At 40.4% G+C, this 18,107-nt stretch overlaps 1 protein-coding gene across 5 annotated transcripts in view; it reads left to right on the forward strand.

Annotated features, from left to right (window-relative positions):
• Positions 1 to 18,107, forward strand: part of LIN54 (lin-54 DREAM MuvB core complex component) — a 42,550-nt gene that overhangs the window by 14,964 nt on the left and 9,479 nt on the right. For 2 of the 5 annotated variants that reach the window (XM_027887215.1, XM_027887216.1), the window contains exons 2-8: positions 2,808 to 3,535; positions 9,211 to 9,331; positions 12,036 to 12,178; positions 13,561 to 13,719; positions 16,032 to 16,248; positions 16,959 to 17,032; positions 17,183 to 17,380. In XM_027887215.1, the coding sequence (XP_027743016.1) occupies positions 2,843 to 3,535; positions 9,211 to 9,331; positions 12,036 to 12,178; positions 13,561 to 13,719; positions 16,032 to 16,248; positions 16,959 to 17,032; positions 17,183 to 17,380 (1,605 nt within the window). In that variant the 5' untranslated portion in view covers positions 2,808 to 2,842. The remainder of the gene's footprint in view (positions 1 to 2,807; positions 3,536 to 9,210; positions 9,332 to 12,035; positions 12,179 to 13,560; positions 13,720 to 16,031; positions 16,249 to 16,958; positions 17,033 to 17,182; positions 17,381 to 18,107) is intronic. The other 3 variants (XM_027887217.1, XM_027887218.1, XM_027887219.1) reach the window with 3 other exon arrangements.

An 18,107-nucleotide genomic window follows, 5' to 3' on the forward strand; every position in this document is an offset into this window, starting at 1 on the left:
TAAAATAATTCTCTACACTTTCTTGAAGATCTAAGCTGTTAAAATGTTAAAAGAGGTTGGCATGCTTTTACTATTGGTAATCACTTCAGTAGAGGAGCTGGAAAAATGGAAACAGTATAAAAGTATTAGTGAAAAATAAGCAGCTGAACTGTTGAGAAATCCTGGCTAGATACCAAGAAGTAAAAATCTGTGGGATGTTTGAGCTGCCTTTGATGGCAGCAGCCTGTGGTATAGCTAGGGTGAGATTTTCATAGTTGCCTTTCATGTATCTATTTCAGTCATATCCAATGTGCAATGAAGAAATAGAAAAAGTGGGTTGCGTATGATTCTTTTTTGCTGTTGCTGGTGACACAAGCCTGAACACATTAATGGAAGCTAACTCTGAAATGATGAGACCTGGAAACTGCAGAATCTTCCATATGTGATCTCCATAAGCTGTTAATTCAGTAGCCATGAGTAATATTTCTTTTCTTTTCACATGTCAGTTGCTGATTCCAGACTTGATGTGATGTATTTCTTTTCCTTTTGCATTCTGATTTTCAAGTGGTTAGTTTGGAGTCAGAATGCTGTTTAAAATCCTGACTCTATGTATTTAATATAAATATACCTTCAACTATTTAATAACCGTTTAGTGCTTTGTAACATAACCAAATGTCAAGAAGAGTGCAAATTAACTGTTGAACTGCACAACTACTTAAATATATGTAGATACAGTCATAGTGTTAAAAAATACTAAAAATTACCTTTTTTTTTTTTCTAGGGAATAACATATTGAACTGCAAAGCGAAAGCAAGTTATGAAAGTTATTTATAATTATGAATATGGTGACTTTTCCACTGTCTGATTTAGATGATTCTCTCATTTTCAAACTTGTTGGCAATCATTATTTGCATTGCAGTTGACCCTAGAAGTCTAACTTTTGGATCCAAGCCCCTTGTACTTATCACTACAGAACAGGATGATGGTTTGGTTTGGGTTTGGATTTGGGTTTTATTGTGTCTGAAATGTTTCGAAATTGTAATATCTAAGACACAAGCTTTTGCAGGTTGCTGAGGAGACAGTAAAGTGACATAGCTCAGAAGAAGAGCTAGTGGCATTAACATATGCTGAAGCAGTCTGCTTTAAGTAGTCTACTTTTACTATTCCTATTTTTGTGTAATCTCGTATGCAGTTAACCAATTGACTTTAAGACAGCAAGGTGATACTATCACTACTGAGTCCTTAAGAGTGACCTGTTTTGTCTAGGGCTGGTTACTAGGACTGGCATCACTGCAAGCTGTGCGGGCATTGCTTTGGTAGAAATGCTTTCCAAAGGAGGTATTTCTGGCAGTGACATCAGATCACTTTGTATATTTAAATGCCTGCCAATAAGTGAGCTGTGAGTTTGACCATCGGTCATCTGGATGAGTCCTTTCACGGCTCAGGCATCTTGAGTGTCATGGCAGTTGGATCTGGCTTGTGCTCTGAGGTGAGGGGGATTCATTTGGCACCCTTTGCAGTCAGGAAGGCTGTGGACTGCTCCGTGCTGCTCCAGCTTGGCATGGAAACTGTATAATTACAGCAGGTTTTTTGCCCCCAGCCCTTCTACCTTGTGGGTAGAAGGCAGCTGTTCTGTCATTGGCTGGTGTGTGAAACGAACCTACGATGACTCCAGAGGAAACAATGTCACCTTGACATTTGGTTGTTGTTTTTATTGGCACAGTTCCTTATGAATTAGTATTAATAACTCAGCCCTGCTTTTCCTAGTAATTAAGAAACAGAATTTGCAAGGATTTTGTCCTCTGAGCTTATAATGAGTACTCGGGAGTATGTACACACACCCATGTGGTATGATCACCCATCCAGTGCATAAGTGTGCTCATGGGGTCAGCAAGTGGGGAAAATGCCTTAATTAAGCTGCTCTATTTTCAGACTCTGACAGTGATACAGCTTTAGTGGGAATGGTAGATGTGACCATTTCCAGCAGTGTCTTTAAGGCTTTTCAAGTGGGAAGTTATGCTGGCTTTGAATCTCACTAGTCTTTCTTTAATACATAAATTGGTCGCTCTTACCAGGGAGCTTAAAAAATTCCATTTTCTTTCATATAGAGTGTTCTTTGTTTTGTGTTAAAACACCTTTCAAATTAGTCTTAAATTTGGGCATTGTGTTTTCTGGTGAGTACTGAGGAGGAAAAAAATTACTGAGCTACTCTTTTCATAGTGAGCATTGAGGGATTATCCGTTCATCTTGGAAATGCATGGCTTTGGCTTGGTCCTGAGGTAAGTGGGCTGCTGACTGAGCTTGTGGTGTTGTTAAAGTCTGTCACTAAACAGCCATTTGTTTCTCTGAGATTTCCAAAATGAAAATTTGGCAAAAATGTTATTTCTGGTATGGATAACAAGTCTCTTGAGGCAAGATACCCTGCTAATCAATGATGGCAGGTATGAGAGAAGACATCATCTGTTGGATTTTTTTTTTAAAGCTGTTTACCTCTTTATGCTTCAGCAAGTTTAAATGTCTGTGTCCATATCTTTGGGGAGAAACACTGCTTCTTTGTGTACTGTGTTGTCAGGAGTGGACTGGTAATCTGCACCGAGTCAGTGCCTTGATTTGACTTGATGTTGTAAAGCTTTGGCCTAAGTTATTACTGAGAGTAAGTTCAGCTTAATGTGTTACATTTTGATAACAATTTGTTTCCATGATGTCGCTCTCATGCATGCACAGTACTGTGAAAAAATTCTGTGGTGTTTTCTTCTTTGGTAATATTATTTATAGAGCTTTGATAATGTGTGTTTTCTGGAAACCAATAACTTTTTAAAATGTTGCAGTACCTGCTCTGGTCATCACTGCCACTGCTACTAAAATGGAGGTGGTTTCAGCCGAAGTCAACAGCTTGCTCCCCGAGGAAATAATGGACACAGGCATCACTCTGGTGGAAGATGATGGCATCGAGGCAGTTATTGTGTCGTCGCCGATGGGAGACTCTATTCCCATGGAAACGGAACTGGAAGAAATAGTGAACATAAGCTCCACCAGTGACTCCTCAGCTACGACTACGGTCACAGTCACCACGGAATCGGTCACTGCCCCCAGCAGCCACTCGGGCGATGCGACAGTGAACACCACGACCCCGATGCCTGATGTGAACGCAGCTGCAAAGCTCACCTTTCCCAGTGGCCTCCATAAACTTGGTGCTCAGACCCCCGTCACTATATCAGCCAATCAAATTATCCTGAACAAGACCACCGACATTAAAATAGGCAATCAGAGTATTAAACCAGATGGTCAAAAGCTTATTGTAACAACTTTGGGCAAGTCTGGCCAACCTATTGTTTTAGCATTACCCCACAGCCAACTCCCACAGTCACAGAAGACCGTGTCCCAAGCCCAAGGCGGAGACTCCAAGGTACAAGGCCAGCAGATCAAAGTTGTTATTGGAGGTCGGTCAGAAGTGAAACCTGTTGTTGGTGTCTCAGCTCTGACGCAGGGAAGTCAGCTGATAAACACTACGGTCCAGCCCTCTGTCTTGCAGTCTCAGCAAGTAAAAACAGTACAGGTAAAGTGAGTTATGCTGATGAAACGTCTTTAAACCAGTTTTGTTGCTGCTGTTGTTGTCTGTTTCCTGCGCTGATTGACACACTGTTGTTTTCAGCATTTGCATTTATTCTTTGTATTAAAAAATACAATGCTGCTCGTAGCCCATGCTTTCATCTGTGGATGCGTTTACCATTATATGCTGTTTGCCTCTAGCTACTGTCTAGAATTCTAGGATTTTTCTCAGAGAAAGTGAACTATTCAGTAAAATGAAGATAATTTTCTCATTATTTTCATTTAATTAAAATAAATACCACATACTTTTGGGAAGGCTAAATTGAACTCTGTGTGCATGTTGTTCTTCATTCAAAGTGTACATTTCTTAGGAAATAATGGCTTCTGCCTATCACATTTAGTTTGTTTAAATAAACTCTCTGAAAAAAGCTTCCAGCATCTGAAAAAGGACAGAAAGGTATATCTTGTCTGCCTCAACTCTAGTTAAGCAAGTCAGTAGATTATGATAGACTAGACACTATCATAAGAGAACACCTCAAGGTCTTATTCCCAGTCTCTGTCATGGATTAAGAGATATTTGAAACCACAGAGAATCTGCTTGGATCCGAAAATGTGTTAGAAAGACTTAGCTTATGACTCAAAGGATCTGATCTTCATCTGGAGTAGGACAGAACTAAATATGAGTGACTTTGTTCTTTTTGGCAGTGAGACAGAAATAAGACCTGTTGAAGTGAAGGAAAAGTAGACATCATTGCAAGTTATGGTGGAAAAAATATTTATTTTTGTTTCTAAATGAAGTAAGACATTAAAACCCAAGTATCCTAATAAAAATAATCAGCTGCACATGAAAAATGACAAAGCTTAAAGTGTTTTGTTTGCTGAATGTTTCCTGACTGGTATTTTGTGGCAAGCAAATGTGAACAACTCCCAAGTTTTTTTTAAGCTGCAGATGGTTCCTGCACAATTTCTATTTTCTCTTTTTTTGCTACATCATACCTGTGGAAACAGGTTTAATAATGGCTGTTTGAAACATAAATTTTCTCAAGGGACTTATAGTTAACAATCAATGTACAGAAATGGTTCTCACTGTAGCCTTCGTAAAAATCTCTGCTCTTGACTCAGCATAGGAACGTTTAGGAGTGGGTTGGTTCCTGTTACTTGACTTCAGTTATTCTCTGTCAAGTGACAGATACAGGAAACTGAGAAGAATGACTGAGCCGTGATGTGGTTTTTGTTTCATGAGGTGACCTGTGCTATCACTGACTGAAATACAGTGACTTGACCCTTGACCTCTGCTGTTTGTCATTAGAAATTCTACAGGTTCCTTGATAGAAACTCTTACAAATGGACTTGCATCCATTTATAAATGTAGTTAATTGCAGTTTGAGTAAATTTGGGGGGTTTGGGTCTCTTTTTGTTAAATCATTGCTTCCATTTGCCCTACAGGTCGAATTGTTAGCACCTGACATTCCTTTTTTCCTATAAGGAGAGAGAGAAGTAGAAATGAAAAGCAAGAAGGCAGTGTTAGTACCTGATACTGCAGGGAAGATGATTATGGTAGCACTTCACAGACAGTGCTTTTCCCTGTAGAAAATCACTAAAGTATCAGAGTCATAAATGAGGCTGGGTGAGACATTAATGGTCTATTCTACCATAACAATAGGGGATATAACTTGGACCTGGAGTCCTTGGCTTAGAAAATGAAGTCCTGCGTTTACCCTATCATCCTGAACAAGCCCTTTAACTTTTCAGTGACTGGAAAAGGAGACTGCGAATGCCTCCCTGCCTTCCCAAGGGTCTTGTGTAACTTGTCTCCTGGGGCTTTGTGAATCAGGTATTTCAGATAGAAGACAACACAGTACTTTGACTTAGTGCAGAAATGTGGATCGGTTAAAGATTAGATGACAAAGAGCTCTCATCAGTTCTTGTTACATTGTCACTATCATAGAGGCTTTGCATATCATTAGAGAAACTCAATTAGCCTTGCCGTAGTCTAATTTTGGCAGTTGAGATGTCAGCACTTGAGAAGTAATTGGTAGAGTTCAGCAAAAAGTTTCTTGGAATTTCGTTCCTTCTCTGTTTATAGCTCTAGAGGTATGAGCCTGTGAGGTTTAAAGTGTGGTGGGACCTTTGACCTCATCTATATCCAGAGGTTAATTACTGTCTCTTGGGAACTTGTCCTGATTTAGTTGAAACTATTGCCAAGGACATGTGGAAAAAACTACTGGACAAGTGCATCCGCTTTCAGTCCGTGGCTCCTACCTCCATAGAGGCTTGAAAGCAGTGATGTGCCTGCTGGTATTACTACTTTAATCTGCACTAAGCAGGAGTTTGGCCTTGCACTTGACTCTGAACCAGATGTCCAAGCACATCACTATGGCTATCATTAAACTGGTCTGACTTGAACTTGGCTTGATGCAATAACTGACCCTGGTTTTAGCTGTTACGTCGACGTCTCCATAGCATCATTGCTGCCGTGGCAAGGCAACTGCTAAGCCATCGTTGTGGCTTCGTCTCATCATGGGAAAGTGACCTTGTGCACTCCCTAACCTCAAATTCCCACTCCTAGCTCAGCTTCTCCATCTTCTCTGAAGTATGCTGTTCTCTTTTTCTATTTCTGAAGTCCCTGATTTTTCATATTATGCCAAATATAAATTACATAGAGGGTGCCTACATGGACAAGCTCCTGATAGATCATCTCGGGAGGGTATTTATAATATAGTAGCTCCTTTGTGGTAGCTGACCGTGCAGGTATCCAGCAGTAAATGTGAGGTATGGGCGTGCCTGTTTCTGTATGAATAGAACACAATTTGACAACCAAAAACAGAGTCCAGCTGTATAAACTTGCTAGTTCATCTTCAGTGGAGAATGCTTAGGAAGACATAAATTGACCACTTAAAGCAAGTTGCCTGCAAATAAATCTTTTTACTTCTGTAGGGGAAAAAAAGGTTGGTGTGTAAATATAATAATATTCTTACGGGACAGCGTGTTGCCCCAGGAAATAATTTTGCAGTCTAATTCAAAGAAACTTGGAGAGGCCATGCTTAGCTTACATAGGCGGGGGAATAATGTTAAGCTTCTTGTGATTAGTATAGGTAATGGCAGAGGGCTCCAGAAAACTTGCTCTTTCTGAGTATCAAAGGGGCAGTCATCTTAATTATTTCCCCTGGCTTCTTCACTCTTCACTGAAATGTGTAGTGAGTTTCTCACTGACGTAGAAGCTTCTCAAAGGTGGCTGGGGTTATCAGCTCTGGTGGCAAAACCTCAGAAAGCCTCACTTGGCAGCAGGTAAAGGCAGAAGTGCTGTTCCTCACGTATAACCAAACATGTTTGAGTCTTGTTATGTTTCCTAAGCCCTGAGGGTATTTGCTTATTTATTAGTCCGTCTTTGTAGAAAAACAATTCACCCAAAAAGCAGGGGCAGATTTGTCTGAGGAAGATACTGCAAGTTGAGTATGAGGGAATCAGGGCTACTTGTGTTGACCTGCCCTCGTTTGGGGATTTTTAAGGTTTTTTCTGTAATACTTCATCTTAATGGTAGCTAGTACTTTACATGTATTTATGCTAGTCATTTAAGCACACTTATTGACTGTTACTGGGAAACAACTGATGTTTCCAGAGCTGGCTCTTCCTGCTGGATGTTGATCATGTTCTGAGCCAGGCTTTGCTCTCAGTTCAGAGAGTAACAGCACTAGCAATTGAGTTGCAATAATACCTTATGGCAGAGTAAGATTAGTTTAAGCAGAACAGAAATCTCAAATCAAGCAGATGAAATGTATGGAATTTATCATAAATTAAAATGTGTGCAAATTAAAAAAAAATAAATTACGGATAAAATGCCTGCTCATCTATCAGCTGTGTATGTGCTAAAAGAACTGAATTCTTGAAATGTTAAATGACTTTGAGTTAAGTTTGTGAACAGGGCCGTGAATGAAGCTTCCTTCTTCAAACAACTCATATTTTAAAGTTTTAGTTAATATATCTCCAAAAAGTGCAGGTTTATTTCTTCTGTTTGGTTTTAAGCCTTGGCAATTGTATGTCTCCTATAAAAGCAGTTGATGTGCCTTGGAAGCAGCATGTTTGGTCTGAGCTGGATGCTGACTATGAGGAATACTTGTGCTGTAACTGTGGAGTAGCACATGGCTTCCTTTAACTGGGGCCTGTTCTCTACTTGTGCCTGATGTCAGAGCTGCTCACTGCTGCCTTCCCTTGGCTGGGCATCGCTCAGGCACCCAGAGGTGTTGATCGCTTTCCATGGCAGGCTGGGGGGCTCCAGTGCCATAGCAGTGGGCAGCTCTGGCTTCCTTGGTTGTGCCATGGGTGTGCTGCTGGGAGCGCAAGCAGCCTCACGTGTGCTCATTGTGGAGCAGTTGAGGAATTCATGATGTGCTACTGAATACTTCAAAACTCCTGGCATTACTTGACTGTAAAAAAAATTGTTTTCCATCAACAAATTCTATAGATACTGTTTTGGGTAGGAAACCGTAACATCCAGGCTACGCAATTGCTTCCTTTAAGCATTCCTAACTTTCTCAGGCTGTTAAAAGTAGCTGTCTTCTCTGACAGTGAGATTACACATCAGTGAGATTTCTCCAGTCAGCTACTTGAGTAATAAAGGTGGTTCTGTGCCTTTGGGAGGTGGCTCCCCGCACGGATGCCAATGTCATGCCCCTCTGATATTGCTGGAGCTGGTGGCTAAGTGCCCACAGGATGTACCTGGGGGTGTGTGGTGGAGGAGAGGCAGGATGTGCCTGCTCCAGTAATGCCTTGCAGCATGGTCACATGGACTCAGGGCAGATCTTAGCAGTAGTCCACATCTGTTGGCAGCCTCTGCAGCCAACAGGTTAAAAACTTTTGAAAAAAGTCAGCTTTTAAATTGAAGTCTTCACTGCCTGGGTGCTGGTGTGTTAGAACTATTAGAATAAATATATCAGGCAGTTAACTCCTGTCAGTGTGGAAAAGGGGAAAAGTCATCTTCAAGACTTTCAAGACTATAAAACCCTGCTTAGAAAGATTTCAGGTTGAGGGGATCTGTCATCAAATGGCACGTACATGTTCTTGGTCCAGCTGTGTTTCAGGAGACTGGATCACAGAAGGGAAAAATATCCCCTTGTACCTGAAGGTAGCCAACTGATTTATTCTTGACTAGTGTCTACCCAAAACTTTCAGAGACTCATAATCCATGTACTTCTGGGGAACTGTTGCAGAAGGTGGTTTCCCTACTTGCAAAATAAAAGTGTGCTTCTATGTCAGAATAGCTCAAGAGATGTTTCAGAGCAGTAGTGGAGGACAAGTTTTGTCCTGGTTGGCTGAGAAAGAAGTAACTTCATTTAAAGGTTCAAATATTGAGAGTTGTACATTTAACTTTCATATTTTTATGTAGACCAACAGCATGTAAGAAATAATTTTTGCATCTTGAAGATGAGGTACAGGGAGATACCTTATGAAAAAGCTGTAAGGGATTTGGCTATCCTGCTTTGGTAGCTGGCTTTCTGAAGTGTCATGGATAATATCCAAGCTCTTTCCATAGGGAGAAACGGAGATGAAATGCAACATGAGCAGTTATTCTTCTAATTATGCGTGCGAGTATTGCCCTTTTTATTTTTTAATGTACTTAACAATACGGTGATTTAGATCCAAAATGCTCAAGTTACTTTAGATCTTTTTTCCTCCATCTTTTAGATTGCGAAGAAGACCCGAACCCCAACTTCTGGCCCGGTGATCACCAAGCTGATATTTGCAAAACCAATCAATAGCAAAGCTGTTACAGGGCAGACCACTCAAGTGTCACCAGTCATTGCAGGTTGTACTACTTTGACTTGTTTTGCTTTACCTTTTTTTGAAGGCTGTTCAAAGAGGTGGTGATCGTAGAAATTTTTTTGTCTCAACTATTTTACTGTAGTTTCTGTCAAAGTACCTCAAGCAATGGAAAAAAAGAGATCAGAACATTTTGTGGGTAGAAGCAGATAAATGCCGATGTTGATACCTTTACACTTAGCTCATTTAGAATAATTTTTGTAATTGCAGAGTCGCTTTTACTGCCAGATGCTTTTACTTTATGGATTTTGGAGAGGAGGAAAAAAATATCCCAGAGCCACAGAAAAGACTACTCGCTAAACAGAAAGTAATTGTAGAAACATTATATAAACACACAGGGGGGAAAAGGAGACATTTGCTGTTGTATTACTTTAATCTGCTTACAGTTGGACTTAAATGTAATACATTCAAGTAACAGGAAAAATGTTTGAGTGGAAAAGGTGAATAAAGCTGTGTGGTTTCTGTTAAGTGCTCACCTGCTTTTGAAATAAGCATTGCAGAAGCATCTAAGAGAGTAATTAAGGCAAATAAGAAATTATTTTTCTCTTTGGAAAAAAAAATCTATGAATCTTAAAAAAAACCCTAACCAACCATAGAACAATAACAAAGGTACCACCAAAATGAAAGAAAAAACCCACAGTGTTTGTTTATTATGGCAGTGAAACCAATGGCTCTGTTGTTAAATGTGTCATAGCAGGTATGCAAACATCCTAGACACATAAATTATCTGAAAAGGACAAATGTAGGAAGCCAGAGTTGTCTTCACAGCTTTGAAGGATGTCTTTAACTGCTTCCAGATTGACCAACCCAAGTAGGTCTAAAATCTTTAAACAAATATATTGTTTAAAGATATATTTTAAAAATTTGTTAAGTCTTTACAGAACTGAGACTTGAACTGGTTTTAAAAAGTATGCAACTGTCTCCTGTATTCAAAACTCTGATAGCTACAAGTGAATGGCACGTAACTGAAACATAATCTTTTCCTTGCGTTGTCAGGCTGTCTGCAGTCTGACCAGTGTTTCAGGTGAAACAGGGATTCCCTTCCCCACTCAGCAATTTGTCCCCTTCCTCAAATAATTCCCTACCAAATATACAGACCTGTGAATAAGAAAATTGCTATGCCAGTTTAAATATTTGAATCAAGCAGTTTGAATGTTAAAAAACTAAACAAAATCCAAACAAACAAAAAAACAACTGAAAAACATTAAAAACAACTTACAGTTTTTAGGTCAATATTTTGGAAAATCAAGAGTACCTGTACCTGAGCCTGTGAGAAAAACATCAGTGGAAGGTGAAGATGCTTCACTAATTGAGAGGGAACTCTTTAAACATCTGCCTTTCCTCTCACCGTTCCGAACAGCCAGCACAGCTTGCCAGCATTGAGAGGCTGGCATCATTTTAGGGAAGGTGTAACATATGTGTTTTGAGTTTCAATTTTGTTTGCATGTTTTCATGAATCTGATAAATATTTTTAATTGCCTGGGAATTCCCACAAACTAAGGCTGAAGTTGTAAATTTGCAAGACTTGTCAATATAAGTAACCAGATTTCATTCAGGAAGCTGATGCCAAAGGGTGCAGAGGAGATGTAGTGAGAAAGGGAAAACTATCACCAGGAAAATTAACTCAAAGCACTGAAAACTGTAGATGATAAAATTCTCACTGACTGACATTCTTCAGGTTGCACGTGGCTTTAGCAGCTGCTGGCAACTATCTGTGCTGCTAGTTAGACTGCACAAAAGTGGGTATTTTAGAGCACATAGGCCTCAGAAGAAGTCAGGTTTCCATGAGAGCAGTGCTTTTTCTTGTTAGTTCCAGTTGACTTTAATTGTTATGCCACTTGATTTTGGATGGAAAAGTTATGCTGGTGTGTGTTTGTTTCTTATTTTTATAAAAGTAGTAGAAGGGAATGGGTGACAAACAAACTGTGACAAAAATGAATCTGAACTAAAGTGCAGCAGAGGAAAGCTCAGTGATCGAGCGCTCTTTTGGAAAGAAACATACAAAGTATGAAAAAAAATTATCTGTTTTCCATTATGAGAGTTTTGCAATATTCCTGAGGCTGATTTCATGATTTGGCGCTGCTGGTTTTGATGTTTACTGTTCTTTGGCATCATAAAAACTCACGCTACCACCCTTGTTTTCACATGTGTGTCACATGTTCTGTTGGGCAATGAAAGAAGCAACCATCAGCACAGAAGGGAGAAATCAAAAACCTTAGAGTTCAGTGTAGACAGACCAAACACCCTTTTTTCTTTGTTACAGCTCATTTTTGATGGCTGAGGTTTTAAAAGGAAGTAGTCCCCCACAGATGCTCAGTTTCTCCATACATTGGCAGCATGCCACGGGCTTCCTAGGAAACTACCAGCTGGCTGGGTGTTTGTGTGTAGTGGAGGTGTATTGAAGCTCAGGATGCTGTCCTGGCTATAAAGAATTTGCAGCTGAATGTCTGAGAAAGCTCAGTGTACATTCTGGCACTTTTTAAGACTGAGTGACAGTCATTTTATTTGCAATAATGCCAATTATTTTCTTCTTTGATGCTAAATCTAACTTAAAGGACGCCAATTCCTTTGTATCAGGTCGTACACTCTCAGAAGTAGGGATCAATTGCACAAGACGCAGAGAAAACTTTGCTTTAGTAGTCAATGTGAACAGGGATAACTGGAGCTGATGGTATCTTCATTGTTTGTAGGTAGGGTTTTTTCCCAGTCTGCTCCAGGGACACCACCAAAGACAATAACGATCTCTGAGAGCGGAGTCATTGGATCAACTTTGAGTACCACACAACAGACACCGAATAAAATAGCTATCTCACCTCTCAAATCCCCTAATAAGGTAAGGACCTGTTCTGGCTGCAGCCTTCTACCCCTCCTGCACAGAGTCTGAATGGAGCTCTCTGTGTCTTTGCTACAAGCTGTTTATTATCTCTCCAGAGATAATAAACATATCTCCAGAGTCCATAAAAATATCTCCAGAGTCTCCATTGTGCATCACAATGCTCTATGGTAATGCCCTGAGTTAGATTTTTTGCAATTGGCTCCCATACTGTGGTCTTAAATAAAAATGCATTACTGCATTAGTTTCCCATTCCTGCCATTTTTTGCCATTCCCTAAGCATTCTGAGAGCATCTGTTCCCTCTTAGCCAAGCATTCAGACTATTTTTAATGCCTTCATAAAACATCAACCAGCTGTTTAAGAGGAGACCTTGATAATATTAATGGGTCGGCACTTATTAACCACAGCCTGCTACTGCACTGGAAGTTTAGTCTTCCCTGATCACTCCTGATGTAAATGAGATATGCAATGGTCCGTGACAGATACAGAGCTAGAGATTGGTAGAGGTCAAGACAACACTGGTGTTTAAGATTTGATGAAATTATTTTGAAAAGGGGAGTATTGCTGGAGAAAGGAAGGGAACAAGAGGCATAGTGCATACAAACTAAGTATCACACATAAAGAGTAAGAATAAAGAATTCTTTTGGTTTGTCTGTGCTTTAATAACAAATGGAGCGAAAGACTTGTGTTTGGCAATTATTAGTAAGGGGAGCAACATGAAGAAGGAGTTAAAAAAAACCCAACTGTAGAATTAAAATTAACAGTGAATGTAAAAAGACTCCTTAGGGTTACGTGTTGAATTTACTGTACATAAGTAATTCTGAGTGTCTTTTAAAAGCAAACTCGGTAACTGGGATTTTTCTTAAATTGTAAGGAAGTTTAGAAAAAAAGTAGAAACCCTGCCTTTGGAGGGGTGTGTCTGTATAGAACAGAGTATTCAAACATTGTACTCCACAGAAATATGGTCAGAAGACTGGATCTCTGTGGGAATCTGGAACATAGATTTGAAAATACTGATGTTCTAATAGTTTGACTGAATCGGTAGTATAAGGTGAGATTTTTTTTTTCCACAGCTCTTCTTCAAAATTTCTATTTATGATGTACCAGTTACAAAGCTGTTACTTGGGAAATCCAGATGCTGTGGTAGGTTTCTGCAGGAGCCTTTTGGTGCTGAAAACCAGGGATGCCTTCAAGTTTCTGTGGGGCCTATTTGCTATTGTTGCAGTTGGACCCATGTGATTTGAGATTAAATACAGTGCCGTTGTTCAGAGAAGGAGCTCTGTGACGTGGTGGAGAGCTGTACTTTATGAGGAGGGGAATGTGTATGTACAGGGTCCTGCACCCTGTGCAGGGATTTAAACTGCTTCTTTGTTTCGCCAAGCAGCTAACAGTGGTGTCAGTGGCCTCCCAGCCTCCCAACTCCCCCCAGAAGACGGTGGGCGTCCCACTGAATGTAGCGTTAGGACAGCAGATCCTCACAGTGCAGCAGTCAGCACCCTCCTCCCCTGGGAAGGCTATAGTCAACCACACAACCACCCAGGTACACACTGACTTTCCTTTGTCTTCTAGTGTGTCTGCGTCATTGCTTGCTGGAAACCGGATTATTGGATGGCAGATTGGCGGTGGTCAGTCTGAAGGTGTTCTTGTAATGGTGTTTGCTTAAGAAGTGGGAAAAGAACTGCCCTGGGGGAGCACAGACTTCGTCAGTTGAGGGGTGCAAACCGTTGCAAGCCCGTTCAAGGGCATGCTGTTAGCAGCTTTCCAGCCTGGAAAGCCCCACTTGGTCAAAGTTCTTGTCTCTGTGTATTGAATCTCCCAAGTCGTCTGAAGAACTCCCAATGACACGGGCAGGAGTTTTTTGGTTGGTTCTCTCTCTTCGGCCAGTGTTTCTCTGCCACTGACTAGGGCTACTTTCCAAGTGTTTCCGAGGTTTGCAACAATTGAGTTCATATTCCTGTGGTAGAGGTCTGCATAAGCAAGACGCCATGGTCTGAAACCTACAGAACTAGACATTATTCATTACCTATGTCTCATTTCTAGAAAAATAAGGTTTTCCATAATAGCTTTTATAAATTGATTTGCACTGATAAATCACAAGACAAAACTGACCTTTCTTACAAACTGCAGCTGTTACTGTTTTCCTGTTTTGTAATCTTAGGTGAGTTTTTTTCGGTATAATTCCTGTTTTGGTGAACATGAAGGGATGTGTATGTCAGTAAATAACCAGAGTGCGGGTAGAGGAGGTAACGGACCCAATTGCATGTACATCATGAGACCAGAGACTCAGACAGACTTTGCCAACCTCATCTTACTGATACAGGTGACAACTGGAATGCTGATATGGGGATGTGGATACCATCGAGATTTGAATTTTACTTTTTTTCCCCAGTTTAAAACTGGCAAAACTTTCTTTTGATACAGTCATTAAAAGGTTGTCACTGTACTGCAAGCACCCTAAGTGGAGATGTCTGTGGGGTATACATACTGGGTTCTGATCCCAATGTGTCTGACACAAGAGTTTCACCTGTCTGCACTGGGTTCAAGAACATGCCTTTAGAAGAACTCTCACTTGAATCTTAGGATTTTCCCAATTGTCCTTGTATGGCAGCCTCTAATTTGAGAGCTAGAGAGAACTTTGCCCATACTGGTCTCCCTTTGGTAACACTTTGCGACTGTGCTTGCAGGCAGTACTTGTTTTGAATTGCTCTGGCTTGTTACAGTTTCAATGTATTAACAACAAACCGAAACCAAACCAAACGAAATCCCAAGAAAACACCTTTGAAAAGACCAGGCTTATATTTCCAGTGAAATGTGTGCAAACTGAGATATCAATTGTGTAGTTGCTGAAAGCTGGGGAACTGGGAAAATGTTCTCATAAGAATTCGCATCATACTACCAATCAAATTTAATAGTAAAACTTAAGGACAACATGTTTAATATCATATTAAAAGATACTGAGAATAAAAAGCTGAACTCCAGAAGAAGTTAGATGGAAGGAGAAAAAAAGGGGAATAAATCAAGATTTGAGGTCAAACAAGGCTGGAAAAAGAGGCTGTTGTCAAACCAATAGGCTTATGAATGTGTATAAATAAAATAAAAATTTGTTATTAGTTTGTAGCTTGAGAAAATTTGGAAAGATGAAGTCTTTTTCAAATTCCAGATATACCAATACTCCAACTGTGAGGTAGCACAGGTCTGCTGAGCTCCCTTTCACCATTTTGCCTTTTTTCTTGATGAATTTGTTTTGCTACTCCTCATTGTTCCTGCTTCTTTCATTTCTCCGCTTGTATTCTCTTTCTGATGTCTGCCAGTTTATGGACTCTGTTCCATTTTCTTCCCAAGGGTTGCATAGTGATTTCTATGTATTAATCACAAACTGTCTTAACAGAATGTATCTGTACACACAGATAAATCATGCTGCAGTCCAGCACAAAGAGTTCTGCAAGTTCTTACCATGTGCTTTTATTAGTAGGAATATTTTTAGGTTTGGTTGTTGCTTGATTTTGGAATACAAACTGAGCAATGTTCTGTGTACTCACCTGAAATAGTTTTGGCAGAGATTATATCTAGGCAAGTGGACTGAGTCACCCCACATATGTAAATATTAGTTTACTGTGGTGTTTGGTATAGAGCACTGAAAATGGAACTGAGTTTGAGCTGTTGAGAGGCATTTAATCTCTTTACATCTGTTCTACTTTTGAAAGCAAAAATGGGGGTAATTGACTTCCCTCTCAGGGATATGAATGTTATGGTAGAGTTGCTCACTAACAAATTGAGGAATAAATGTGCTCATGTTCTTGTTCTTTCTGCCTGTGTACAAGTAACTTCATGCTGTCTGTGTTGGCTTAACAGGCTGTGAAATCAGCGGTGCAGACCATAACTGTAGGAGGAGTGGGTACATCTCAATTTAAGACAATTATTCCTTTGGCAACTGCACCCAATGTTCAGCAGATTCAGGTACCTGGAAGCAAGTTCCATTATGTCAGACTTGTTACTGCCACAACAGCCAGTAGTTCAACCCAATCGGCCAGTCAAAATCCCAGTACGAATACTCAGCCTCTTCAACAGGGTAAGTGCTGGCGTTAATGTATTGTCTGAAGCTTTTATTGTTTTTTTTTTTTCATGTTTGTTTTGTAAGGATTAAAATGAATACATAAGAGAAATTTCTGAAGACTGCCAGATGTACTTGGTTTTGTGGTAAGACTCCTATAAATGCCATATTTTGCTGTTACTTACAGTTTGTGTGTGGAAATGCTCCTTTGTGTCAAATTGCTCTGTAGTTGGGCCTGAATTCTTGGAGCATTTTTAAGTTGTTTTTCCCTAGTTTACCAGATTGTGGATTACTCATGGCAACTCCCAGATCCTCTGTATGAAAAGTGTGATGGCAGGACAGCCCACAAACTTATAGCCAAAACTTCTGTAACATGAAGATCTTTCCATGTAAATTGGAAGTGCACTTTTCTAAAGTGCATGAAATTTCCGTGCACTTTAGAAGTGCCAGATGCTTCTGCTGGTTTCTGTCCTTGCTTTTCAGAGCTGTGAAGGAATAAAAGATTTCAAAGGGAAAAGGAATGTAAGAGAAATCCAGTGTCCAGAGGAGGTCTGCGCCCAGGCTATTTTTTAAGCCATTGCTGTGAAATGTGTGTGCAGGCTCTTGTGTCAAATACCTGTTTACAAGGGCGTTCTTTACACCACCTCTGCGTTATGCACATGTGAAGGACTGAATTGTGACTTGCAGTGAATAATACATGTTAATGTGATGTTGTTTCTTGACACTAGCGAAGCCAGTGGTGGTGAACGCAACTCCAGTGCGTATGTCAGTTCCCATAGTACCAGCACAGACTGTGAAACAGGTGAGCTAAATGGTAAAATGCATATTCCTAACTTTTTTTAGCTGGGTGGAAAAAAGTCTGGCTCCAGCTCTGTAATGAAATGTTCTATTAATAAAAGCGCATTTTGAATCACTGAGACACTGATTTCATGAAGACCTCTTCTCTCTCCAGGTGGTGCCCAAACCAATCAACTCAGCTTCACAGATAGTTACTACTAGTCAGCCCCAACAAAGACTTATTATGCCAGCCACTCCACTGCCACAGATACAGCCCAACCTCACCAACCTCCCACCAGGAACTGTGCTGGCACCAGCACCTGGCACGGGGAATGTCGGGTATGCCGTCCTTCCAGCTCAGTATGTCACACAGGTATGGTGTTACCCAGAGATGTGCTGCTATTGTGGGACACACTGCCTTCCCCTTAAAGGTTCTAGCTCCCTGTCACCTGACACTAAGGAGACAGTTTCTTTTAGGGACCCCTGGCAGAATGACGATGGCACTAAATCATAGTTACAATTAAAGGTTTATTTTCTCAACAGGATTTTATTAGCGTAGCATAGAATTTATAATTGGAATAGCACAGGATTTCTATAAACAGAATCAGTGCAGCGCAATTATGAATACCATAGTACAGAATTTGTAATACAAATATAATACTTATGGTTCTAATCACCTAGATCTCAACTTAAAATTTCTAATCACCTAGACCCCCTGCAGATTGGCTCAGATCTTGATGCACAACTTGCTTCATCAATTTAACAGTCATGATCTAAACTCAAAAATCATACAGAAGAATTCTAGTCACTCAGCCCTCAGAGGAAGCGGATGTCAGTGGAGGTGACCGTGGCCACTCTGTGCTTGTGGGTCTCAGCAGCAGGTCCGATCCAAATTACCCACTTAGCACTTGTAACTGCTTGATTTTATAGACTATGTTCTGTGTACTGTTACACTTCCCTCTTCTGTGGCAGTCATCCTGACCACCTGGAAGGGTGTCTGAGACATTCACAGCCAGAAAGGAAGAGAGGTACTGGCCTGGTGCCCAGGATTCTTGAGACCTGTAGTGAAAGGAAGAAAAAAATCCTATTGCTTTGTCTAC

This window comes from Empidonax traillii, unplaced genomic scaffold (genome assembly GCF_003031625.1).
Source record: "Empidonax traillii isolate 1590-97213 ecotype Southwest subspecies unplaced genomic scaffold, ASM303162v1 scaffold205:size1172791, whole genome shotgun sequence".
Lineage (NCBI taxonomy): Eukaryota > Metazoa > Chordata > Aves > Passeriformes > Tyrannidae > Empidonax > Empidonax traillii.